General features: G+C 44.2%; 1 protein-coding gene across 2 annotated transcripts; it reads right to left on the bottom strand.

Annotated features, from left to right (window-relative positions):
• Positions 1-4,147: 4,147 nt before the first annotated feature.
• Positions 4,148-14,782, bottom strand: LOC149748990 (spermatogenesis-associated protein 31D4-like). 2 transcript variants are annotated; one of them, XM_089913346.1, is made up of 5 exons: positions 10,291-14,782; positions 9,498-9,543; positions 8,861-8,921; positions 8,414-8,579; positions 4,148-7,894 (listed from the first exon to the last, which is right to left on the bottom strand). In XM_089913346.1, exons 1-5 carry the CDS (start codon positions 10,513-10,515, stop codon positions 4,412-4,414), a joined length of 3,981 nt encoding a protein of 1,326 aa, XP_089769472.1. In that variant the 5' UTR covers positions 10,516-14,782; the 3' UTR covers positions 4,148-4,411. The 2 variants fall into 2 exon arrangements, with proteins under 2 accessions (XP_089769472.1, XP_089769471.1); XM_089913345.1 differs by having other exon boundaries at positions 4,148-8,579.
• Positions 14,783-18,655: the final 3,873 nt, after the last annotated feature.

Raw genomic sequence — 18,655 nt, 5'->3', positions numbered from 1 at the left:
TCCTCTGCACATTTCAACAGGAGTTTACAAAATGCTGTAGAAGAGCACCACCCGCTCCCCACCAACAAATTTTTTTCAATTAAACACAATACAAAAAAAAAAAAGAAGGAAAAAAATCAACATGTTTACAGCACGGAACCCCTAATTTTTCTTATCTGATGCCACCAGGTCATCTGTCTTCTGGCATTTTGTGGTGTGAATTGGTTTGCCAGCACTTCGTCTGCTCTGCTCGCCAGTTACCATTCCTCCACCAGATTTCCGTCTTCCAAACATGTGTTGACATCTTTTGTCGTATCCTCTCTCCTTCTAGTCATCCTTAAGCACTTATTCTTTTTAAATCCTTTGTTTGAATAGTTTTATTGAAATATAGTTCACATACCATACAATTTACTCATTTAAAGTGTGTAATTCCATGATTTTTAGTATACTCACGGACATGTGCATCACCACAATTTTAAAAACATTTTCATGACTTCAGAAAGAACCCTGTAGCCTTTAGCTATTACCCGCCACCCTTCATCTCCCAGCTCTAAGCAACCATTAATCTACTTTCTGTCCTCTCTTGGTTTCCCTATTCTGAACATTTCACATGAATGGAATCATATGTGGTTATTTGTGACTGGCTTCTTTCACTTAGCATAAAATTTTCAAGGTTCAGCCATGTTGTAGCATGTATCAGTGCTTTTTAATGCCAAAAATATTACACTGCATGGATATACCATATTTTATTTACCCATTCATCAGCTGATGGACATCTGGGTTGTTTCTGCCTTTTAACTCTTAGGAATAATACTGCTATGAACATTCGTTTACAAGTTTTTGTGCGGACATATGTTTTCATTTCTCTTGAGTATATACCTGGAAGTGGAGTTGCTGGGTCACATAGTAATTCTATGTTTAACATTTTGAAGCGCTGCCAGACAGTTTTCCAAAACAGCTGCACCATTTTTCATTCCCACAAGCAGTGTATCAGGGTTCCGGTTTCTCTGCATTCTCACCAACACTTGTTTTAATCTGACTTTTTGTTTCTAGTCATTCTTGTGTGTGTGAAGTGTTATATCACAGTGGCTTTGGTTTTCATTTCCCTGATGGCTAGAGATGTTGAACCTCTTTTCACCTACTCTTTTTTTTTTTTCATCTACTCTTGCTTTGAATGGCATTTGGGGAAAGAGAGAAGATAAACAAGTGTGTTTTATCTACTGTGTTTAACTTGCAACACAATAGCTCATTTTAACTATGTGACAGGAAAAATATTTTCTTGTAAATATTTGAAAACACATATAATGATGTCAAGTCTTTATCAACATGCACAGTTGACTACTTCTATTCTTTCTGCATGTTATAGTTACTGTGTGATTAAGGGAAAGCAATATTGTGCACTGAATTTGATCTGTAAGATTACTTCCTCTATGGGGTTGAGGGAGGAATTCATTCAAATGACTCCTCAGGGTTGACTAAAAGGCAGAGCAGAACTGATTGCCAGAGCCTCTAAAGCACAATGCTTTTGTGTCACCAATGCTGTGTACGTCTGTTGTGAATAACTGTGTACCACAGGTGATAAATATCAAAGAAATGTGAGAGCTTTGACATGGGCACATAGCATATGTCTTAAGAGATAGATGACAAGATGTTTAAATGGGCTTTTACACTTTAATCATAGTGTAAAAGATGGGATGTATCACACATGCCAAATGATAACTGTGAAAGCTGGGTGAGGAGTGTATGGGAGGTTACACTGTTCTGTCTGCTTTCGTGCATGTTTAAACATTTTTGTACTAAAAAGCTTTAAAAATAATAAAAGATGTAGAGTGACTCATAAGGAGAGGGAGGGAGCAAAACGATACCTGGCCAGGGTGATCGGTCCATCAAGACTAGAGTTTAGCTATCTCTCAATAAGGACATTTCAGGAAGTGTAATTCCTTTGAGGTTGGGAAAGAAACTTCTTTCCGTATAACAGGAAGGAAGAAGGAAAAGAGGAATGGGAAAGTTGTTTGTTTTTTTTTAAGGATTTTGATGAAAATTTCCCATCTCGTGACTTCTAGTTCCTCTGCGAATGGTGGCTTGGCACATCTGCTGAGCAAGTGGAGATGGCCTAAATTTGAGAAAAGTGAAGGAGATTTGAAATAGATTTGAGTAGCACCGGAGAGAAAATGGACTAAGGAAACAGTGACCTAAGTTCCATTTGTTTTGTTCACATGTAAGCAAGCATGGAATAAGAATCTGTGGAATGGATGCATTATTTCCAGGTAGTATGAGGGCTGAACTTATCATGGCATCAGTAGACTTGATTGTGAGATTTCATCCAATAGTCATCAGCTACTTATGGGAAGGTATTTCTGGAAAAGGCAGAGATAGGGGATTTTGCCAGACAGGAAGGATTAAAGGTGATTGGATGGGGCCTATTTGTAGTGGAGCTTTTTAAATGTTGATAGACCACCAAGCCTACCTTGGAGAGAGAGAAAAAGAAGACAAGAGCTTGGTGGATAGAGAAGAGTAAGTGGAAAAACGACCTAAAGTTGAAAAATTAACAAGTAGTATATAAGCTGGAAGGATGGAGGATGAGGCCAAAGGGTGGAATGTCAGAATGTATTATTCCAGGTGGCAGAAGTGTTCCTGGTAACAAGCCCTACAGTGTGGCAGTGACTGCACTGGAATGGAAGTAAAAATGAGATGACGTAGGAACAGGGAAGCTGGGTTATTGACAGGTCTATCCACATGGAGGTTAGAGCCCTCCACCACTCCTCACCTCTTCATGTTCCCCACCCTGGGCCCCCTCCACCTTTTGTCCCTCTCCCGGGGGCTCCACGGAATCTGCCTTCTCTCTGTGACCTTAAGCGTCAGATATTGTAGGATCAATGTCATAACTCTGGATAAGAAAATAAAATTAGTGAGAGAAGGCTGTAGTGCACATCTATTTTTGGCTTTTTGTTTTAACACCCAGTATCCGTAAGTCTTTCTGGAAAAACTACCTCAAGTGCTCTCTAGGATACTCACCCTATTTTTGAGTCCCAGTCTGTACAAGTAGAGTTGCCTTCCCTCTAGACCTCATTGTAAGGGTGGGTATGTGTGCAGCCTTGGCCAAAAAAAGGAGGTCCATGGTAAGCCCCCAAATGTCTGATACCCCAGTGCATAGTCTAGGACTCACCTCTGGTTCATGAGCTGCAGGTATCCTGGGGGAGGCGTACCACGGCTCCACCAAGGCTATGAATATCAGTGGTGGCACCTTCATCTTGACTGGTGAACTGTACACACTAAGGGCGATACCTTGTATATTCCCATCAAGCATAGATGGAAAGAAAGCACCGCGATCACCTTCCCCAGAGAGGGGGATGCCATCTTGATGACATCCTTGGAGGTACTGTTTTAGTACTCAAAGGCACCCCCGTGCCCTTTTGATATAAGGCATCAGTGTGCTGTGCAGTTCTCTGGTCAGCCTCAGGGACATGGTGCTTGGATCAGATTGAGGAATGGGGGAGCAGGACAGGGTCAGGATATGGGAATGATGAGGCATGAACTTTGTTCCACCAGTAAGGACATTCTTTCTCTTCACTTTTTCTTACTTTCCCACTCCCTTTAAGACATCTTTTGCTTACTCTCAGCTGTATTTTACCCTGGGAGGTAGGTGGCTGCCTGGTCAACATTCCTACCACTGACAGCTGAGTGGTGCTTTTCCTCTGCCCAAAAAAAAAGTCATCAATTGAGCAGCCCAAAAAAATACCCAGGGAGGGGAACCACTTCCCCAGGGTGCCTTTCTAGTAAGGAAAGCGCCACGTCAAGTTTAAAGTATGCTCTCCCGATACATTAACATGACCCACATCACAGATCCTCAAGCGGCTGCTGTGCTGTTCCTGGACCCTACGGCAACTAGCCCAGGGTCCAGTAGAGCAACACCTCCGCCCACATAGTGCCATTCAGGGTTCAGCCCCCTGTAGCAGCCTCTGGTCACTGAGTTCTAAGTAACGATTAAGCTGTTGTTTCTTCTTCAGCATTATTTTCAGAAAGGATACCTGTCCTTAACGCTCCTCAGGTATAAAAGACCTATCTTCCCTACTTCTCTAAAGGATATAAAACGTTCAGCGAGGGGGGAGATGTGGGCTGCTATACAATTTCATTAAGGCTAAGCCAAGCGGCAGAAGACAAAGCCCATCTCCTCAAATTTCATCAGGGAGGAAATGGGCTTTGGGGTGGGGGGTGGGGTGGCGGGGTTCAGCAAGAACTCCAGAGGACTGGTCACCTTTTAGCCAAAGCCAAAGGAAGCAATCAGTAAGAGCTGAACTATCTCCTTCCTTTCCCTTACACATAAGCCCTGAGTTACCCAAAACCCATGCCCCCAACACAGTACACAGAAAAGATACACTATTATTAGATAACTATTTATTTGGGAGAATCAATAATCTCCACAAGGAAGGAGTTATTTCTGGATGGGAAGTCTTCCTCCCTGGGAATTGTGGAGAATTGTTTTCTGTCTAAAGAGTAGAGACCGATGTCCAAACACAGTGCCTTCAGCAGTGCTGAGAGCAGCCGTGGGTGCCTGGCCAGCTTGACGCCTGTGGGTGGGGCTTGGATGGGGCACAGGCTCCCCGTGGGACACTGGTGGGAGATGTCTGTGACATAGTTGCTGGTCCTTGAATGCCACAACTTTCTGGGGGTGTCTCTTCTTATCTCTGATCTGTCTTGCACTTGGAGGATAACTCTGGCCAGCAAAGATAGGACTTGATATTTGATGGCAGGACTTGGTATTTGTCACTTTACAGGAGGGAGCCCTGTAGTTGAAAGGATGTCCCTGGACAGGCTGTGTCCGGACCTGCACTTCCGCCTTTTGCTGAGTTTTCCTCACCTGCACTGGGGGAGGACGGGGCCCTTGAGAGCAGGTGACATCAATTGCATGCTGACACCCCAGTTTCTCCACTAGGAACTTCCCGTTGTCTGTCACGATTTTCTGAGCTTCAGCTGTCCCAGTAAAGGCAGCTTTACTTTTAACTAGGCCTCTGTTCTGCACAGTTGATATGGGGCTGCCCTTTTCCCGGGCATCTTCTTGACTTTTGTATTCTATCCCAGAATAAAGCCATTGCAAGAAGTGCATCATTCTTTTTCCGTTATGGCCTTCAGGAAGAGGCTGTCCCTTCTGTGACAGGGTCTGGGAAGACTTGCTCACAGGTGTCTGCCCTAGTACCATCTCCTGAGTAGGGAAACTCTTCCTCCTAAGTTGGGATGTCCCCAAGCCTTTATCCCCTCCATCAAGCTCTTTTGCCTTGGGCTCCAGAGGGCTCACTCCCTTTGCAGTTGGTGGGAAGTTCTTACGCTGGCACCTCCTTAAGGCCTGCTTAGGGGCCCAAGGTTCCTGCTGCTGCTCCATCCTGATTCCTCTGTCCTTCAAATGGACATGCAGCACCTGGGAAGCTCCCATGTCCCCACCTGAGACACCTTGGGCATGAGTCAGTGAGGCCTCGTAAGTCAAGTTATCTGAAGCAAGGGATGTGTCAGTGGGTTGGCCTTGAGCCTGGCTATGCTCCCTGTTCTCCAGTTTAAAGTTTAACTCACGGAACAGTTGTTCTTTAAGGTCTAATGATTTAGGATCTTGGCGAACTGCTAATTTGGGTGGGGGGCTTCCAGTGGTCACGGTAGTTTCTGCTTTATTCTCATTCACGTTTATCATTTGGGAGCTCCCTGGCTTGCTAGTTGTCACCATGTCACTAGTTTTTAATTGAAGAGGATCAAGCCCCTCAGCCGTGAATACCTCCCTAGACAATCTGGGCATGGAAACAGGTTCTGACTTCTCCACCTTTTTGCCCCGTTGCATTTCTCCTTTATCACTGGAACTCACACTCTTATGCTTCGGCTCATATCTGGCCCCAGCTTGCTTTGCAAGCAGCTTTTGGGGATATCTGTTGGCTAGTTGAGTCTGTCTATGACCTGCTTTCCCTGTGATGCGGAGTGAAACAGACAGACGAGTCTGTCTGGCATCCTTAATTCTCTGAACATCCTCTGCCAGCCCACGGTTGACATCAGAGCGTGATTGTCTCAGGACCCTCTGTCCTCCTTTGCCCACAGGCGAGGTGGCAGGGAGAGAACGATCCAGGACAGGGGCTGAATTGGTTGTTGCCACTTTGTCTCCATGGAGAGATTCAGAGCTTCCTCTAAAGGACTTGAAGCTCCCAGATTTGGAGTCTGCCTCAGAAATCACATTGGTTGAGGAGGGCAAGTTGGCATGAGACAAGGACTGGGATGAGGCATCTTTCAATTTAAAGATCCGTATGGATTTAAGGACCTTGCGGGGAAGGGCCCACAACATCCTCATACGAAACCTTTTAATATGGGCTTCCAGCATCTGTTGTGTATTGGAATCAACAAAAGTCAGGTCCTGGAAGGTATTCAGGGAGTAGGCCACACCCACTGATGATGGCAAACTTCTCTGTTCTGTTTGGGTGTGGGATTTCACAGAAAGAAGCAATGTTTGCTTGATAGCATGCCATGAATTATGCACAGTCCCAGGGAGCCGACCCTCATTTATTTCTCCAAACTTCTTGCTCAAATGTACTTTTAGGACATTTTGAAGTTGTCTCTGACCTAGACTCTCTGCTGACATCCTTGAATTTTTCTCTGAGAGACTCACCATCTGACTGTTTAGGTCTTTCTCAGAGTCATACCCCAGATCCTTACCTGAAGAGCTCTTTGGGTCATTCAACAGGTGATCTTTTGGGCCATTCTCTAGGCTGTGTCCCAGATTCTTCCCCACACCTTCCTCTAGCTGGAACATTTCTGAGCTCCTCTCATGGGAGCCTCCAGTTTGGCTCAATCCAACATTTACATTTTTGCTACTCTGACCCTTAAACACAGAGATCAGTGAGACTCCATTACTGCTCACCGACTCAGATGCCTCTGAAAAACCATTTGGAGGCAATATCAGTGACACAGACTCGTAGATTCTGCGGGGCAGGCCCCACCGGTGTTGGATGAGCCTCTTTCTAAGGTGATGCTCTAGTTTCTTCCGAACTTCATCACTGAGAGGAAACTCCCCAGGAAGGATGGAGATTGAAACATGGGCCTGGGGGGCCCGGTGGCGAGGAGTGTTAGGAGCTGATGGACAAAAGTCTTCCCAAGATCTTTGGACCACAGAGGGTAAACCCCACAAATTTTCCTGTTGTTTCTGTAAAATGTTCCATTCCAGCTGTTGAATTTCAGATGAGGAGAGAGACTCGGACTCATCCTGAGGTCTGTGGAAACTTACTCCACAGGTCCTGATCTGGGGTAGAGGATCAGATGGTATGACTGGGAGTGGAGACTGAGGGTCGGCCTGGGACTGGACCTGAGTAAGAGGTAGGGGCTGAGATTGAGGCAGGGTTTGAGGCAAGGGCTCAGGCTGAATCTCAGGCAAGGACAGAGGCAGGGGATCAGGAAGCACTGGTGATTCTCGGCCTGTGGAGGCATTCGAGTTTCTATTGAAAATAAAGATCGAGGAACTGTCAGCCAAGACATGAACAGCAGAGGGCAAGGACTCGCTGTGCAGAGACGGGAGGCCCCAGAAGAACTGGATAGGTTTTTGCTGTAAATGGTCCTCCAGGGTCTTAGGATATGGGGGCTGCTGCACATGCAGCTCCTCTGGTCTGTCTTTGCTGCTCCGAAAGGGAAGGCAGCCTGCCGAGTCATGCTTATCACCAGTTGACGCTAACATTTTCCATGAAGAATTTAGTTGGTAGACTGGCCTAAGTTGTTCTGGAAAAGAACCTTTTTCATTTTCCTTTTCCTTCCACATCAGGAAATCGCTCCTCTTTTGGACTTGTCTCTCCAGGAGTGCCAGGACATCAGGGCTGAGAAATGAGAGGTTACCAGGCTCTACAAGGTTGGCTGCAGGGTCTCCCCCAGAAGAGGCCTCTGAAGAATGGAGGTCAAGAAACTGTTGATTGAAATCACATTGTGCCAGTAAGATGGAAGTTGACTTAGGTTGAGTCACAGATAAAGTGCACTCTGGCTGTGGTGAAACAGACAGAGTTGGTGGTGCATGATGGCAAGCAAAAGAATCGGGGTGATTCATTGCCTGGGACAAATCTGGTAAGGGATTGATATCTTGGGAAAGGGTGGGGTCAAGAGAGAAAACGGTATCCGGAGACAAAGTGGCCTCTCGTGGGAGGACAGGATCTGCTGTCTGAGTGTCATGTGGTAGGAGAGGGGGAAAGGCAAGGGGTTGGGGTGGGGAATAGTCCACTGGGAATTCGGAATCCAAGGAAGGAAAAGGCTCTGGTGCCAGAGAATGACCCAATGGGGAGGGTGAAAAAGAGTCAACTAAGGGGGTCATTGGGCCAGGGGAGAGAACGGAGGGGGGCAGTGGGGAAGGCTCAAGAAGAGAGGCTGGTGTTAGGTCTCTTGGAGGGACTGTTGAGAAGGCAGGGGACAGAGTAAATGATGGCTCACTCACAGGAGCTGTGGAAGCCAACGGGGACACAGAGGAAGTAGAATCTTCCAGGGCCTCTGGGAGTAGCAGCCGATTGATCTCAGCAGTGGCATTATTACACACCTCACAGAAGGGGTCTGGACATAAGAGCCGACGAATGCGGGTGTTGTCATCGTGCTGGCCCAGGAGGCTGCAGAAGACAGGAAGTACAAAGATGCAACCAGGACCAGAATAAGGAAAGGGGGACCTGCTGGCCTGGCAGGGGTGGGGTCATTTGAAGCCTGCTGCCCCTTCACATTGCTCCACATCCATGAGTTCACAACATGCTCAACAGCCCTCACCTCAAGGCCTTCATCACATACTCATTCCTATGCTACCCCCTGCCATGACTACAGCAGGTTGCACTGAATCCCTGGAATTGCATAGAACATGCTAAGGAGGGATCAGGAAAGAAGGGGAAAGACTAGTCACCTTTTCAGAATAGAAATCAGCATCGTTTTCTCCTCTATTTCTGTCTGGTGACATCTCCAACCTGAGAAACCAGGAGAGTGGGTTGTATGTAATGAAGGTAGAAGCATAGGTATAAAAAAGGAGTCCCCTTACGGGAAACCCTTGGGATATTAGACTCTGAAAGACCCAAGAATTAGTAGATGAGGTCAAATGGTCAGTGATATTAACATGTGTATGTTGCTTCTTGTACAGTACTTTCACATGCATTTTATCTCATGTGATGCTCAAAACCACCATGTGAAGCCCAGGGATCAGTGTTGCCTTAGAGAGGGATCTGATCATCCAGGAAGTCAAAGGACTTTTACAAAGTCAGAACACAGAAGTTCTGACTCTTGACATGTCACATGGCCACCTGTTCGGAAACACCCATTGCCCAGGCCCATCACTGGTTCATGCCCAGCGATGAGCAGACCAGGGGATCTGAGGAGTGTCTCAGGCTCTGACTGCCCTCCCACAAGCCTCTCCTCTGAGAACTCTGGTTTCTGAGAGAAACTGTATCTAGCAGTTGACATCCTCAGAGATCAGGGACCTTGGATCTCATGGAAAAGGCAGGAAGGGTCACCCTTGGAGAGTTCAGGTGGGACAGGCAGAACCTTACCTTTCGGTGTTCCACCTTTCCTTCTCCTCTTGGCTCTGCCCTGATGCTGAGAACAAAAAGAAAAGAATGAAGGGCTGGGGCTCATTTCTCTCACTCCTCTCTAGGAAACTCAGATATTCATTATCCATGAATAATATGACTCTATTTTAATTAATAGAACTTTATGTTCCTTCTTTTTATCAATTTTAAAGGCTTAAAATGCTTTCGATGTTTTTCTTCTTTGACAAACTCAAAGAAGGACTTTTGTCTATGAGATCCACACTTGATATTCCCAGTCAGAAGTCATCTGCCCAAGGAGGGCATAGCATCTGAGGCCAACAGTCACGTCCATGTCCTTCAGGTAGCACCCTGTATCCTGGAGCTCAGGCTCCAGCCTCTGGTCAGAGGCTCAGCATTGCTGCTCTGATCAGCCCAGCACAAAGGAAGGCTTTGTCGAGTGATGCCTGACATGAGAATGTACTCATGATCAAGCATTAGGGAACTCTGTTCTCCTGCAGAGATCCCAAACTCTCTAAATAACCCAACCTAGGGCCACAAAATTACTGTTTGGGATTTTATCCTGGAGTCCTCCAAACACTCAGATGGGACATGGGCTTCAAGTGGAAGCCTTAGTCCTCCCTGAACCCCTAGCCCTGCCTGGCTTCTTTCCCTAGGACGATGATGTTCTACCCTCTCCTTGAACTTCCCATCTTAGGTGTCTCTCTGAGCCAACCAATCTCATTTTAAAATGTGGGAATAGAAATGGAAATAACAATAAAGAATCTCTGTTGGGGGCTCACCCCGGGCTGCTTACCTTTCGGATGTCTTTGGTTTTATTGAAGGTAGGTGAAAATGGCAAGCTCACCAGGTACCACAGGAACAGAAGAAGCAACACCAACCCACACAGGACGATGAGGTTTTGGTCAATATCCAAGGACATTGAGCCAAAGCTCAGATATGGGTCAATAACGCTGTTCAAAAATGAGAGAACATTCCATGGTCTGAATCCCATTTCTGAACCGCAAGGCTGCCTGAGCATACTGAGCACTGAGAGTGCGGGTGCAGTCCCAGGCCTGTATCACAGAGCACTGAAGAGTCACAAAGGGTTTCTGAGTGTGGGGGAGGGGACAACATGGAGAGGGTGTGTCCACAGCCCCTCCCCCACCCACCAGTCCAGCAGACCCTTCCGCCCCTGCTGGGCCTTCCAGGTCCCTCTGCCCTACCCTGCCATCCTATTTTCCAGCTCCATCCTTTCATGGTTTCATATATTTACAGTAATGAAATTTTCTGCTTGTCCCATCTGTAACCCAGATACTACCTGGGTCCCCTTTACTGTTTGATAGAAACTTGACTTGGGTCTCACCAACTCCACTGCCTTAAGTGTCTGAAATACTGTCTGGAATTTTTGCTTGTACCCACACATTTATACTCAGGATCATATATGTCCTTAAATCCACCTTTCCTATAGAATCTTTTCACTACACAAACCCAGTTATAAAGAACTTAAAAGTTCTTTTATCCAGTTTTCTAAATGTTGAATAGGGAATTTTGCTTTTTGTTGCAGTCAGCCGTTACCATCTTCAGTCAGAGGGGCTGACTCAAATAATTAAAATGAATGATTTATTATTCAACATTCACAAAACTAAAGTTACTGTAAAATAAATGTAAATAATTAAACTTTCACGAGATCTTGAGGATAAGTCTGTAGCACTTATTTTTCTGAAGTTAGTGAAGCTTAAACTGCATAAAGACTTTTAGGACATGCTATACACACACACACACACACACACACACACACACACACACACACACCCTTTGACAAACCAATCTGGTATTTTCAAATCTATGAATAAAGTGTTTCCTCATTTTATTCCAATCTTCCATCTTTCATTTTGACCCTACTTCTTCTTACGCTACCTAAAATACAGACAGGCCCTGCACTCTACATCAATTTTCTAACATGTGCACAAATCCCTGACCTCGTCAGTTTGGGCTGCCATAACAAAACACCATAGACTGGGTGCTTAAACAACAAACACTTATTTCTCGTAGTTCTGGAGGCTGGGAAGTCTGAAATGAAGGCAACAGCAGATTCTGTGTCTGGTGACACCTACTTCCTGGTTCGTAAACAGCTGTCTTCTCCCAGCAACCCTGCAGAAAAAGTGGGTGAGAGAGCTCTGTGAGGTCTCTTCTATAAGAGCACTAATTCCATTCAGGAAGGTTCCACTGTTAGGACCTAATCACCTCCCAAAGGCCCCATCTCCTAAAACTATGATATCATATTGGGCTTAGGGTTTCAACATATGAGTTTGGTGGGACACAAATATTCTGTCCATAACACTACCCAAAGGCTGCGCTAAGTCCTCTGGTGGCAGGGTGGGACCTAGGAATGTCAAAGCCTTAGAGAAGAATCAACTCTTGAGCAGCCTTACCTGAGTATCCTTGTGGGCCCTGTAAATATAATCTTTTCTTAAGTGTGCCTTGCCACAAAGGTTGAGAAGCTCTGCTCTATATAATCATCCCCATAAATGTTTGAAAATCAACTACCTCTCGTGCTTTTTTTCAGGCTCCTCTTGTCAGGTTTAAATAATCCCAGTATTCCCCTCCCCTCTTCCTACATCTTCCTTTGTAAACTCTATCTTCATGATAGCTGTTCTCTGAACTGTCTCCTAATTTCTCATGTCTTTCTTAAACTGTGATGCCCTTTATTTGACACCCATGGCCTAGCACAGTTACTTGACCTCCTGTGAAAGGGTTAGACAGCCTTCAAACCCATAGAGTCTTCTTTCAATTATGCAGGAACAGGTAACCTACGCTGAGGATAAAATCTGCCAAGAGGCACCACTTCCTCCTGACCTTGATATGCAGCCTCAGCCAAGTTTTCATTTAATAAATATTTACTGCTGGAAACTAGGAGACACAAGTACCTGTAAGTCACAGCCTCTGTCCTTAAGGACCTCATGGTGCAGTTTTAGGGGAAGGCCCTACACAGGTCAAGAGTTACATAACCGCACAGGAGAGGTCCCCCATGGCATTTGTGAATTGGCAAGTGATCTCTGGAATAGATCAGAGAAGGGACAGATGCTATGGGTGATAACTGCTCAGACATTTTATGCTCCTTAGGAAGGTATGCCTGCATGCCTCTCCAATTTTCTGATACAAATTAACGATTCTTGGAGAAGATGGTTAAAGAAGAGCTTTTCTCTTTTCAAAGGGCACATGTTGGCTAGATATCCTTACATACACGTGTGTGCCTTGCGTGTAAAACTTACAAGAAGTTTCAATATAAAGGCTTTTCCCAAAATGTTAATAAGATTCCTTTTCAGAACGTGGTAGAGCTCCTTCAAAATTTAAAGAAACAAAGGACTAAATGTACAGCACTTTTTTTTGCTTTTTTTTTTTTTGCTTTTTGTACCAACCACAAATAAACTCCATTGGTATTTAGTAGGAGAAGTTCACAGCACTTATCCTTCCTAGACTAACATCAATTATAAATTTATTTGTCTAATTTGTAAAACATTTTGCTTTCAGCGATCTCAGTGGATTTTCACAAACACCCTGTGATGTAAACAGTACAGGTATTATTGTGCCCATTTTATCAGTGAATAAAACTGAAGCTCAGAGACGGGAAGAAACTTCCTTAGATCGTTCAGCAAGTAAGTAGTAGAGCCCTGACTACTAAATTCCCCACATTCTCAATGCTACTATTTTAAACAATATAAATAAGTGACTTCTTAAAAAGTATGCCCTGGTACTAAAATTAAAGTGGTTATGTGATTGAGAATATTCACTTTATCCATTAAATGATGCCAAATTTGGGAAGTAAAGAAAAGCTATTTTTGGCATCCTAGCACCTCTTAGGTACCTTTTCCTTATCATTCTTAGCACCAGTATCTTGATGAGTTTTCTCTATTGCCCTCTTAAAACCTACTTTCAAGAACTCTATTACATATGACTCTCAGTAAGGTATAAATGAATAATAAAAGTTTACAATGTCATCCCTCCCAGGAACACACTTCACACATTTTACATATATGTAACCCCAAAGCCTTGTAATAAAGCTCTCACCAGAGCATTTCAGGCAGCCATCCTGAGGTGGCAGTGGTGGCTTTCAGTAGAATGAGATCTTCTCCTCTCCCCCCAATGACATCTTCCCAGTTGACCTTCGTCACCACACGGAAGTCTGGTCCCAGATCTCAGCGTGCGCATGGTTAGATTATCCCCAAGGAAGAGTATTTTGCAAAAGCTCTACTAGAATAGTACGCTGCCTATTGGAGGAGACTCAGTAGGGATAAGTCGTTCGTCTAGGATTGTCACATGTCCTCAGTGCTCTCGCTCACACCCTGGCCACGGTCCCAAGGATGAGCCACGTAGAGGGAGCATTTTTTAGGTTACCAAAAAGCCTGAAGAACAACAGATTCTAGAGCAGAATCCTTTAAAACTGCACTTAACACAGCCGCTTTAAGATGTTCTTCATTCATACACACACCACACTTTTAACTGAACTCTACCATGTAGTATTTCTAGTAGAAATATCAAGAAAATAAGGCATTGCCTCTGCCCTCAGGCAGGTCATAGTTCAGTAAGTAAGGCCTGCAAACAACTATAATAAAGTGATACGAACTATAAAAGAAGTAGGAATAAGAACACAATGAAAATACAGATAAAGGAGCAATTAATTCTTCCGCCAGGAGGGAGACGAGAGAGAGGCAGGGCAACTTTCCGACGTGGTGCCCACTGAGATGGGCCTTGTGAGGTCACCCCTCCTCCTCTCCGTCCTTGCCCTGGCCCTCTTCCTGTTCCTCACCCCCTTCCTCCTCATCCTCCTTTGCTTCTTTCTTTAGACTTTTGATTTTTAGAGCAATTTAAGGTTCACAGCAAAACTGAGCAGAAAACACAGAGCTCCCATATGCCAATCTGACCCCCCAACACCCCTCCACACACACACACACAACCTCTCCCACTATCAACATCCAGCACCAGGACTTCCCTGGTGGCTCAGTGGTTACGCCTGCCAATGCAGGGGACATGGGTTTGATCCCTGGTCCAGGAAGACCCTACATGCCACGGAGCAGCTAAGCCTGTGCACCACAACTACTGAGGCAGTGCTCTAGAGCCTGTGAGCCACAAGTACTGAGCCCACAAGCCACAACTACTGAAGCCCACGTACCTAGAACCCATGCTCTGCAACAAGAGAAGCCACTGCAATGAGAAGCCCATGCACCGCGATGAAGGGTAGCCCCCGCTCACTGCAACTAGAGAAAGCCTGCGCGCAGCAAAGAAGACCCAACACAGTGGAAAGGAGAGGGGAGGGGAGGGGAGGGGAGGGGAGGGGAGGGGAAGGGAGGGGAGGGGAGGGGAGGGGAGGGGAGGGGAGGGGAGGGGAGGGGAAAGGAAAGGAGGAAGGGAGGGAGGGAGGAAATTAAAAAAAAAAAAAATCCAGCACCAGACTGGGACATTTGTTACAATCATACCTACATTGACACATCATTATCACCCAGAGCCCATAGTTTACATGAGTTTAGACAAGTGTATAGTGGCATGTATCCACCATTGTAGTATCATACAGAGTAGTTTCACTGCCGTGAAAATCCTCTGTGCTCTCTGCCTCTTCACCGCATCCTCCACCCTAACCCCTGGCAACCACCAATCATTTTTACTGTCTCCAGTGTTTTGCCTTTTCCAGGATGTCATATAGTTGAAGTCATACAGTGTGTACGTTGTAGCCTTTTCAGATTGGCTTCTTTCACTTAGTAATATGCATTTAAGGTTCCTGCATGTATTGTCATGGCTTAATAGCTCATTTTTTTCAGTGCTGAATGAATACTATTCAGTTGTCTGGATGTACCACAGTTGATTTACCCATTCACCTTAGACATCTTGTTGCTTCCCAGTTTCGGCACTTACGAATAAAGCTCCTATAAACTCTTTTTTTAAAAAAAACACGTTGTTGAGGCATAGTTCACATACCATATAATTCACCCATTAAAAGTGTACAGTTAAATGACTTTTAGTATATTCACAGTGCTGTGCATCCATCACTACGATCAATTTGAGAACATTTTCATCGCTCTAGAAAAGAAACTCTGTTCCCCCCGGCCTTCACCCTTCAACCTCATCACTCTCCCCAGCCCTAGGTTACCACTAATCTACTTTCTCTATAGATTTGTCAATTCCAGACATTCATATAAATGGAATTATACAATATGTGGCCTTTCATATCTGGCTTCTTTCACTGAGCATAATGTTTTCAAGGTCAGTCCATGTTGTATCATGTATCAGTACTTCACTTCTTTTCATGGCAAGTAATATTTCATTTTATGGATATACCACATTTTGTTTATACACTGATCAGTTGTTGAACATTTGGTTTGTTTCCACTTTCAGCTATTATGAATAAAGCTGCTATGAACATCTGTGTACACATTTTGGTGCAGACATATGTTTTCATTTCTTGCTTATTCAGTTTTGCAATAACTTAAAGTCACACTTTGTCTAAGTTTGTTGTTTTCTGAGATTTTGGTAATATAACCATACCAGACTCCCTATGAAATGAAAGCTTTGGAGTCTAAATGCAGTTTTTGTCAAATGTCTGGGTGCATCAATTTGCCCTCCTGCCAACACTCTCAAAATTAGCCCTTGAGTCAGCAGGAATTATGGTGATGCATAATGCTTAACATTTAAAAGTAATGAACACCTTATGTTCTCAAGTTCCTATTCTTAGAAAATCAGAAGAGGGTGTGGGAAGAGAAAGTGCAATCCAGCCAAAGTGAACATGAGCAAACCTATAACATATATAAAAGTGCATGTCTGGTCACACTAAAGCATTGGGCATGTGTCTGAGGATGAGGGTAGCAAAAAAAATTAGGCTGAAAAAGAAGGGGACTCAACTGGGAATGACTTTGAATGACAGTTTAAGAAGCCTGAACTCTGGACCAAGGCGTGGGAAGCTAAGGTTTTCATAACCAGAAGAATGGCATTCCCAGATCTCTCTTTTGGGAAGATGACTGGCAAGGTGACTGAGAGTTAGGGGAAAACATGCAAATTATATCACATAGGACTTTTTCTCTTGCAGGTGAGAGAAAACCTAATGAATTCTAGCTTGAGCAAAAATTTTAATTTATTGGCTTCTATTTCTCTACAACACAGGAGCAGATTCAGCTTCTGACTTGCTACCTCTTGGTTCTGCTTTCTTGGTGTTGACTCATTCTCAAGCCACTTCTCTTATAGTCCCAAGATGGCATCCAGCCAGGAAAAACAGAATTGTTGTCCCAGTTTCTCAACCAAAGTCCCAACATTCAAGTGACTGGGACCAGCTCAGGTCATAAGAACACCCATGAAATAATTACTAGGAACCAGAGACTACTGGCCTAGTCTAGGTCAGTGCTACTCAAAGTGTGGTCCGTGGACCAATGCCTGTTTCCACATTTTTGTTACCATCTGCAACAAGATAAGTATAGACAATGGAATATTACTCAGCCATAAAAAGAAACGAAGTTGAGTTATTTGTAGTGAGGTGGATGGACCTAGAGTCTGTCATATGGAGTGAAGTAAGAGAAAAACAAATACCATATGCTAACACATATATATGGAATCTAAACAAACAAACAAAAATGGTTCTGAAGAACCTAGGTGCAGGACAGGAATAAAGACACAGAGAATGGACTTGAGGACACGGGGAGGGGGAAGGGTAAGCTGGGACGAAGTGAGAGAGTGGCATGGACCAAATGTAAAATAGATAGCTAGTGGGAAGCATCTGCATAGCACAGAGAGATCAGCTCGATGCTTTGTGTCCACCTAGAGGGTTGGGATAGGGAGGGTGGGAGGGAGACGCACGAGGGAGGAGATATGGGGATATATGTATATGTATAGCGGATTCACTTTGTTATACAGCAGAAACTAACACACCATTGTAAAGCAATTATACTCCAATAAAGATGTTAAAAAAAAAAAAAGTAAGTATAGAAACTGAGGATGGTTAGAAACTTGTACTGCAATTTGAGAGAGTAATTAAATTTAATAATAAAAACTGAGGCTTATATTTTGTATGTCATAGTTCATCTGTCATTTTTCCAGTGATTCATTTTTACCAGATTTTATACAAGTACCAGTCCACAGTGGATGGGGGTGTGGGAGATGAAGCAAACTGGTCCTTCACCACAGATAGTCTGAGAAACCGTGGTCTCATATACATGGTTCACTGTGAAGCTTGCGGGTGAATCAACATTCTGGGAAGCACACAGGGAGACTTTGGGGAGCTCTTTCCCCCTCACCATGAAAGAAGGCAAAAATAAATGTCCACTATAATCGGGATCTTGGTTGGAGAGAGGTAGCACATTCCCAGACTTACTTTAGCTCTCTTATTTTCTCATGCTTTTTTCCACGTTGACCTGCCCTATTCAAAGTCCCTAGTAAGAATTTACTCTGCATAAGCTTTGGATATGGCCAGTTTAATAGGCTAAACATTACATGGGCATTCACCTACCTTGCCCATTAGAACTTTTATTACTAGAATCAAAGCATTTGAATGGCTCTCTTAAGCCATTAAGAGAAAAACAACTTCGAGCTAGACTAACACAAGTTAATTACTAAGCTGAGCCAAATTCCTCTGCCATGCTCTTGGCACTGAGGTACGGAAACTCTACAGCCCTATACGAAGTCTGAAGGAAAAATATGTTTTATACAAATTTCAGGGGTCTGAGTTTCTCATTAAAAATACATTTTAGAAAGTTGTTTTAAGTTAACTTGCTAGGGCAGTTATATGGCAAGGAAACGGGTGTAGCAATTTGTCAAATTGCAGCTTTCATCTCTCTTTTAAAATAATATGGAAACAATAAAAACACAATTAAAACTAAAATTAAAAAAGCATAATCTGAAAGAGTATTTTGATTTTTTTCTAATGAAAGCTCTGCAATTAAAGTTTTGCTGGAGAACAACCTGTGTTTTTAATCTCACAAAGGGCTAATAAATGCACAGAATTTGCGATGTCTGCTAAAACTCAGAGCTGGAAGTGACCTTGGAGAACCTTCTAGTCTGGCTTTCTCATTTTACAAATTGGAAACTGAGGCCAGAGCAGGTTTATTTCTTTTTTCCTTAATCCTTTCTTTCGTGTGTGTGCGTGTGTGTGTTTTCTCTTGGTGTCTGCACATAATTTAGTCACTCAGTATAGGACTTTCTTC

This window comes from Delphinapterus leucas, chromosome 6, assembly GCF_059928025.1.
Source record: "Delphinapterus leucas isolate spDelLeu-1000000601 "Yukka" chromosome 6, BTC_Dleu_Yukka2, whole genome shotgun sequence".
Taxonomy (NCBI): Eukaryota; Metazoa; Chordata; class Mammalia; order Artiodactyla; family Monodontidae; genus Delphinapterus; species Delphinapterus leucas.
The sequence above is the reverse complement of the archived record's forward strand: the minus strand, read 5'-3'. Positions and strand labels throughout refer to the sequence as shown.